General features: G+C 36.2%; 1 protein-coding gene across 1 annotated transcript; it reads left to right on the top strand.

The window, feature by feature from the left end:
* Nucleotides 1-5,067: 5,067 nt before the first annotated feature.
* Nucleotides 5,068-9,115, top strand: LOC143603658 (uncharacterized; the record flags this gene model as incomplete). The annotated part of the gene is made up of 8 exons (XM_077080400.1): nucleotides 5,068-5,313; nucleotides 5,500-5,577; nucleotides 5,681-5,901; nucleotides 7,396-7,488; nucleotides 8,342-8,425; nucleotides 8,662-8,778; nucleotides 8,869-8,974; nucleotides 9,053-9,115. Coding segments are annotated over exons 1-8 (1,008 nt in total), but the record flags the coding sequence as incomplete, so codon positions are not given.
* Nucleotides 9,116-9,172: the final 57 nt, after the last annotated feature.

Below are 9,172 nucleotides of genomic sequence, written 5' to 3'. Positions count from 1 at the left end.
ACCGTTTTTTTCCCCACCTCTACTTTACTAGGTCAGAAGATTGTGGTCAACTAATGCGAGTGGTATTGGGCCTGAAGGGTCATGTACGTATAAGGGGGCCATGGCCTATATGAAGTGGGACGAGTGCGAAAACATTAACATCCGCTGCTTATTCCAGGCCCATAAGTACAACAAATAATGTGTGGAGTGTGACACCGGTGGGCCTAATGAATCGATTGGGCTTGTCGAACATAGGTTTAATCCGTATGAGGGAAATTGACATGTCGTGTGTGGGAACAAAGTTAATATTTCAAATCTGTCAAGTTTGATTTGGAATTAAGGCTGGCAATGAGTTTAATTTCTTATTCTAACTATGGTGATAACATGTTGAGTAATAAGCTTTAGTAAGTTTGTAAATGGGCATCATGTAGGGAATGGGCGGGCAGTCTACTTCGGCTTTTGATTCTTCAATTATCGATTCTTTTGGGGAACAGGTTGTTAAATTAAAATGACAGTTCATGAAAAGTGTAAAGTGGCTTATATATTACACTTTTATCAGTCTCAAGAAATTGGCAGATCAAAGTATAGTTCAAAATAATAATATAATAGGAGATTACAAAATATGTTACCTCCTCAAAATGGACAGGAGCATAAAAGGAAAATATATAAATCATAAAATAAGGAGATAATCATGAATTTTAATACTCCCTCTCAAGCTAGAGCGTGAAGGTCACACAACTCCTAGCTTACCAAGAAAGAACCGAAGTTGTGATCCAAGACCCTTCCTAAACAAATGTGCAATTTGAGAGACTCAGGGCTGTCCACGAGAATGTGTACGCCTTCATAGAGCCTGTGCGGGTAAAAGAATATGGGCCCTGAGATAAACTTGTATGTGTGTGTATAAGTAAATGAACGGTAAGTGTGATAACATATTAACATTAAACAAAACAATACTATTGTAGCTAAACTTTAAATAATCAAGCATATTCAAGTGTATTTATAAACAAATAAACCTAATCAATAATTTCAAATTTCAAGGTATAAATTCAGAACGATACTTCGTAATCGTCCCTTCGCAAAATCAACGTTTGATTCATTGTCAACTGTTTAGAATGTAAAATGAGAAAAAAAAAGAAAAAAAAAAACTCAATTATAAAAACACTATAAAGTCGTATGTTATTAAGTTATTATATAAAAAAAAGTTATAAATACTTTATTTAATTTTTGAATACTTTTAAAGTCGGACGCATGGAGCCATGGAGGAATGAGTTTTAAACGACATAAATTAAGTAGAGAGGTGGACCGGAGGGCTTTTTATTTGATTTGATTTGATTTTTTTTGGGCCAGCCATCTCAGAGTTGGCCAGACTAAAACAAAAGGTTTTATTTGAGATTGTTGGATTACTGGGCCTGCTGGCTGTTGTCTAAAATTTTAATGGTCCCCTACCGGTTATGGGCGTTGTGGCTGCATAGCCTGCATAAGCTCAAAACTGTCCCTGCTGAGACTTCGTGTCAATGTTTAAAGGTTGGATTTCCTTGGACACGACTCGTTCATGAACAAAATAACAATCCATTTCTGCGTGTTTTGTACGTTCATGATAAACGGGTTTATTAGCAATACGTCACGCAACTTGATTTTCACAAAATAGCGAAGTTGGTTGAACTTGTGTCAAATCTAGTTCATTTAAAAACCAGCGCATCCATAGAATTTCACTAATTGTAGAGGCCATCGCTTGGTATTTAGCTTCTGCTGATGATTGAGACACCATGGGTTGCTTTTTAGATTTCTAGAAAACCGGTGCTCCGCCAAATAGAAACACATAACCAGTTCGTGATCATCGAGAAAGTGGACAACTCAACCAGTCAAAGTTACAGTAGGTTACCAAATTCATCCCACCATCTTTTGGGAGCAAAATTCCTTGCCCGGTGTGCTTTTAAGATAACATAGAACATGGTACGCAACGTCTGTGTAGGGTTGTCATGGATTAGCTACAAATTGGCTTAAAACATTCACGGAGTACTCGATGTCGGGTCTAGTGGCTTGAAGACAAAAGCAGTGGCGAAGCTTGGACTGAGGCACGGGGGTGGTGGTGGGTGGGGGGGGGGGGGGCGTGCTCAAATTTTCGGCCGAAAAGACTAAACTTACACTACGTATAAAAATTTTCGCTTGAAAACGGGTAAATTTACACTACTACTGCGCAAAAAAACAGGGGGGGCGGGGCCACCCGGGCCTCAATGAAGCTTCGCCCTTGGATATAAGAGGCGCCCCATTAGTCTTCGGAATTAACCAGGGTCAACCTTTTGTTCTCCATCACATTTGTCGAGCTTCAGAACTTGTTCCAAGGAAATGCGCTAGGACTGACAACCTTGAATCCCACAATCATTTAGAATATCAAAGGTGTATTTTCATTGACTTAGAACAAGTCCTTCTTTAATTCGTGCTGCCTAAATTCCTACAAAATGCTTCAGGACTCCAATATAGTTTATGCTAAATTTTCCATTAAGGTAGCCCTTAACTTGTTGAATTTTGTCAGGGTCATTCCGAGCAATAATAACGTCATCCACATAGACGTGAGCCGTTACGTAAGTGTCAGCATTCTTGTATATGAACAAGGAGTGGTCGGCCTTTGTTTGATTAAAACTGATTTAAGTTAGGGCAATCGTAAATTTGTGGTACCAAATTCTAGAGTCCTGCTTAAGGCCGTATAAGGCCTTTTGCAGCTTACAAACACGAGTTTCTTCATCTTTGCGGAAGCCTTGTGGCATCTTCATATAAACGTCTTCTTCAATATCACCAATCAAAAAAAGCATTGTCTACATCTAACTGGTGAATGACTCATCCTATTTTTATTGCAACGACTAGCAAGGTTCGAACGGTAACCAACTTAGCCACTTGTGCAAATGTTTCATGATAATCTACACCTTCCATTTGTGTAAGCCTTTCGCCACTAACCCTGCCTTGTACCTTTCCACTTCCCATTTGGTTTGTATTTGACTTTGTAAACCCACTTCGATCAATTGCTCGTTTTCCCTTCATTAAGTCATGTAAGGTCCATGCCCCACTTTTCTTCTAGGGCTTTGACCTCCCTTTGCATTGCTTCAACCCATCGTTTGTACGTTTTAACGGCTTACAAAATATGTCAACTCCTCAAATAAACAAAAGTATACAAGGAAAATATATAAAACATAAAATAAGGAGACAATCATCATGAATATTAATACAGTTTATGTGTGTATCTTTCCCATGTACTACATGTTTTTTTTATGTTGATTACAAGTGGAAACCACGTATTGTGTGTGGTGTTTCGGACTATGATCATTTATTTCTTGAATTTTATAATTTCGTCGTTACTGAATTTGTTACAACTAAATCGTCAACATACACACATATTATTAAAATATCATTCTCGATAAACTTTGGATACACCGCCGTTTCTTGATGAATCGATTTGAATACTTTGTCGAGTTTTACGTTCCCGTAATGGTAAGGGGCTTCTTTGAAATACCATAGAAGCTAAGGGAGTTAATGTATAAACAATTCACAACTCAATTCACCCGCCCAGAGCCTCACGTCAACCACCGTTTTCTGCCGTAACCGTCAACCTTACAATCGCTAATCCATGTGCAGTTACTCCCCACAGTTTTCATACAAACCGCCTCAAATATTGTTATTATTATTATTTCCCCGTAAACCAGCGTGTTTTCGGGGAAATGACGAGGTTAATGAAACTGCAGTACTTGCAAAGCCTTAATTCAAGCGTAATTAAGTGCTTTTTAATTTGATGACTTCATCATCATGATTATGATTATTTACAATGCTGCCAGGTTGCATTCGGATGCATTCCACTTGTCACGTTGATCACCATCTGAATATGATATTATTAGACAATTTACGTCTTCATTACAAATGACTCATCCCTTGATTTTGCTATTTAAGTTTCATTGTCAATTTAGTTTTCTCCGCTAGCTGCTTGAAAGTGCTAATTCACTTCCATTTCAAGGTTAAGTTAATATATTGCCTCAGCTGTTTATTTGTCGGTCGGATTGTTTATTTGTACCATTCATTGATCATCAATTTCATTTTATCTGCTTTTAATTTTAAGTGTGTTGATCGGCTAAATTTTATCTAGTAACATGACTCAAATGGTACTGATGATTTCTTCGTGTTCGGTGTCTTAATTTGATATGTTGGTTCCTGCTGAATTAATATTTATGAAATTTTGATCTATGGATTCAGATCATGTCTTTTTTTTTTTTTTGCATATTTGATTCTAGGGTTTGCAGATTATAGTGTTTTTAATATCTTTCGGTGCAGATCTTGAAAATAGAAAGTACTGGTCATTGCAGATTTATATTATTATTATTATTATTATTATTATTATTATACTAGAAGATGATCGATCGGATTGCTTATTTGTACCATTCATTGATCATCAATTTCATTTAATCTGCTTTTAAGTGTTTTTTTATTTTTATTTTATTTTGTGTGTGTCGATCGGCTAAATTTTACAAGATTTTGGGCTTTTTCTAGTAACATGACTCAGATGGTACTGATTTCTTCGTTGTGTTCGGTGTCTTTGATATGAAAGGAGTTAATATGTTGGTTCTTGCTGAATTAGTATTTATAAAATTTTGATCTATGGATTCGGATCATGTCTTTTGCATATTTGATTCTAGAGTTTGCAGATTTCTAGTGTTTTTTTTAATATTTTTTGGTGCAGATCTTGAAAATGGAAATTATTGGTCATTGAATCTATTTGTTTTTTTTTCTTTTTTGTTAATCCATAAACATGATTTTTTTATGTAATTGACTTGGATCCTCTTTAGTTGAGGGACAGTCTTCATCTTTAAGATGTCAAACTGTTTCCATTTTAATTAATATATATATATATATAAAATGCTGCAAATGAAGTGTTTTGACACTTGTTTGTTTTTATAATTTTTTTAGGTTTTTTTTTCGTATGTTGAGTTTTGGGTTTAATTTTGTGTCATTCCCTTAATTAAGTACTTGATTAATTAAATACTAAATCTTTCCCAAAATTTACAGGTCCTGTATTAGTTTGGAGCAAGTTGTATTGTGGATAAAATTATGTCAGGACTTGATGCTTCTGAAGGTACGAATGATCTGGGCTTATTGTCATCCCCTGAAGGAAAGCAGAACATCGATATAGGGAAACAGATTTTCTGCAACAGTGCTGTTAATATGAAAAATGTTGTTGCCATCGGCTTCGACATGGACTATACCCTGGCTAAATATAACGTTGATACTTTCGAATCCCTTACGTATGAGGGCGTGGTTGAGAAACTAATAACGAACTTGGGGTATCCTCAAGAGGTTTGCTTATACTGACCTTTGGTTTTCTCTTTCCAAGTTGAATCTTAAAGTAGATTGATCTTGTTAAAATTATGTGATGGTTAAACCACTTGATATCGGTTTTATCTACTAGATATTGTTTTAGAATTTCAAATATGAATGTATATTATTTCTATAACTCTTCTGTTTTTTTCTGTTTCGGTTCAGCTGCAGGAATGGTGTTTTGATTCGACCTACATGATCCGCGGGCTTGTTATTGACAAAAAGAGAGGCAATATACTGAAGGTTTGTGTTCGTCAAATATAGAACTTTTAACTGTTTATGGTAGCATATTTTGAGCTAATTACCTAAAATTCTTTCTCATTCTGTTTGTATCTTTGTCTATCAGATGGACAAACACAAGTATGTGAAACTAGCTTATCATGGATTCAGTATGATGTCAAAGAGTGAAAAATCCGCTACATACGGAAACACTTTCACCAAAGAAGCGGTTGATGGGCCCAACTTTGCACACATCGATACTTTTTTCTCGCTGGCTGAAATGTATCTATTTGCTCAGCTGGTGGACTACAAGGATAGTAACCCAGGGAAGATCTCAGAATCAAAAGAGTAAGGGGCACAGATAACTCGAACCTTTATTTCTTTTGCAAATATAGAATATTCAATATGTTTTCAGTTCCTGCTTGATGCTGTACTTGTAATCGGCTTCACCAATGTGAAACTGATGATTCGAGTAATTGCTACTTTAAAAATGATTTGAGGATTTTATACATAAATGGGCATACATGATTGCTCTTATCCGTTATGTTATTTATGTTAAGTCAGGTAATATTCTTTATTGATGGCGTTCTTAGTGAGACTACCACGATAAGATTTTGTGATAGGCAGGAGTTGTTATAGCTATACTAGTAGCGCATCTTCGTAAGTTGTGAGGGATATCATCCTGGAGAAAATTGAGTGTTTAGGTAAATAAAACAAAATCTAGGATCAAGTTTGAAAACCATATTTTTGAACTTATTAAGTGGCTGGCATAAGCTTCATAGTGAGGGTGGGCCTTGGAGCAACTAGTAAGGTTGCTGCTTTACGACCTTGAGGCTTGAGGTCACGGGTACAAGCCGTGGAAATAGTCTCTTGCACAAAAAGTGTAGGGTAAGGCTGCATACATCAGATTGCGAGGCGATTCGGCCCCTCCCTGGACCTTGCGCAAACGCGAGAGCCTAGTGCATCGGCTACACCCTTTTTTTATAAGCTTCATAGTAAATGGGCCATTATGATAAAGTAATTCAAGGAATCGTAGAAGTGGCAACCCCGACTAATTAACTTATGAATGGCTTGATCTGTTTCAACGTGGACAAATACAAAAGTTGATATAAGGGGTAACATGTAAAATGTTTAATGCGTTAATGAGTTATAAGAGCATTGCGCAAACGCTTGCACGTAGTGCTCGCTAGATATAGTGGAAGAGAGATACAAAGTTGGTTATGCGGCTACATAACCTCCTTACGTAACACAGTTAAGGCAGTAGGTACAAATGTTTATGCAGTTTTTTCAATTCTTTACTTAAAACTGGTTTTGTAAGGCTTTAAAAATCATAATCAATGGACGTGGGAGAATTACATAAACAAATGAACCTATTGCTTTGACTGTAGTACATAAGGAGGTTATGTAACAGCCTAAACAACTCTATTTCTGTCCCACTGTGTACAAGGGCTTATGAATGATGATACATCATACATGACGTAGTTCTTCTCTACTTAAGATTGGTTTTGTATTGAACGCCGACATATGTAATATAATATAATATTAAAGGACGCTATTCGCCTTTTTTGATATTGATTGGTTCTGAATTCACGTGGATCTAACTATCTAAGTGATAACCGGTTGCACTCTAAATTTGGGGATTTAGCCATGGACAGTTGTCATATGTGTGTAGATCTTGAATGATATTACTTGTAAAATAGTAGTATTTCCTCTTTTGCCTCAAATTAATAAAGGGAATGTGTCAAATTCTTTACATTTACGGAGTATATGCAGATATTTTTCAGTTTTTACATATCGCCTTGCCTACGCTTAAATATTAATGTCACGAATTATTTCTTGCAGCTACTCTCGTATCTATGCTGATGTGCGCTCTGCGGTTGACATGTGCCATCGTGATGGCACTTTGAAGAAAATGGTTGCGAAAGACCCAAAGATGTACGTGCTATTTTTACTATTAAAGATGATATCTGGTATGAAGAAAAGTAGCACTTGACTCACATTATGTAACTATTCGTAGCATGTAAGGGCTGAGAACCATAGTTAGTATGGATCAAGCAACAATGGGAAGGGGGGGGGGGGTTGGATAATTGACTTTAGGGCTTAAATTGATAACACCTATCAGAGAAACAAGATACTTAAATCTAGGTAAGAGGTATTACCGAAATGTGAAAGTTGGGAAGATACTTCACTTGAGACATGCTGATATTTGGGGAACACATGTGAGCGTAGAATCACAAGTAATCTGCTAAGAATAATAACTATATGGTATACACTAATTGTGTTTTGTTACTAAAGAACCACATGAATAATGTTTATACGAGATATGTTACTTGTGTGTGTGTGTGTGCTGTGGTGGTGGTGGGGGGGGGGGGGGTAATATGTTAAGGGAGCTTTTATGTAGACGGATGAAGTCATTTGGTACTTTATAATCTGTGGAGGTATTTAGCTGTCGTAATCAACCGCTCATAATGTGCACGTGGAAACTCGTACTACTTATTACTTATGCCGAGTTGCGTCACCTGACCCATCATACCGTAAGATGCATTGAGTTGCGTCACCATGATGGAAACACATTATGAGTGGATAAGGGAGATATGTTTCTATTTTAAGACACATTTTGCAATTTAAACTCGAATCTGACTTTGTTAACCAAAAGGAAAATTGGATATGTCATTAACACCCGTCTACACATCAAGGAAATCGGTTCTTATATCTTCACACAATCACACACATATGACATATATACTTTTCTGGCAGCTAAGTGGCTTCTTTTGTGTTTAATTACCAGGTATATCAATGCGGACGAGTCGATATTCCCAATGCTGAAAATGCTGAAAGATTCTGGCCGCACTGTATTCTTATTGACAAACAGGTACTTCTATATTCTTAATTTTTGTTTGTAACACCTTTTCACTTTTATTTGTTACCTGTGAAAAAATATATAATATATATATATATATATGAGTTCCTTCGTTATCTTAATAAGTAATTTTATCTGCTTCTGTGCTATATACGCATTCATGTTAATCTCATCTTTTAGAAAATTAAAAGCATGGAAAGCCTGCTTCTATTTATTTGTAACCTAAGACGGGTTAATTTAATGTGCAGTCTCTGGGATTATACAAATGTTGTAATGAATTTTTTGTTTGGGTCACACACGATGGATGATGGTTCTTCTTTGAGCTTTGACTGGCTCGAATATTTTGACGTTGTGGTCACCGGCAGGTTATTAATTTCTTTACTTAGTTGAAAGGCCATGTATATATTCTACGAGTAACAGAATATGCATATAAATAAAAAGTTCTGTTAATGCAGTGCTAAACCAAGCTTTTTTAATGACAAAAACCGTGCTAATCTTTTTGCGGTTGAGGTTGAGTCAGGGAAGCTTATTAATACAGACAACGGTACTCCACTTGCTCAGGTTTGTGAATACACATCATCAACTATTTATATCATGTATACTTCTTCGTATGTTAAAATAGTGAATTAATATGATTAGGTGGGAGGCCCTGCTACAGAATTGCCAGATCAGATCCCAATTAAGCATTGCAAGGTGTTTCAGGTACAATATAATTTACATCACAATACTACATAAAGTATTAGTGTCTTAAACAATATG

The sequence above is a fragment of the Bidens hawaiensis genome, unplaced genomic scaffold, assembly GCF_021521415.1.
Source record: "Bidens hawaiensis isolate Kalapana, Puna unplaced genomic scaffold, B.hawaiensis_p1.1 tig00062347_1, whole genome shotgun sequence".
NCBI lineage: Eukaryota > Viridiplantae > Streptophyta > Magnoliopsida > Asterales > Asteraceae > Bidens > Bidens hawaiensis.
The sequence above is the reverse complement of the archived record's forward strand: the minus strand, read 5'-3'. Positions and strand labels throughout refer to the sequence as shown.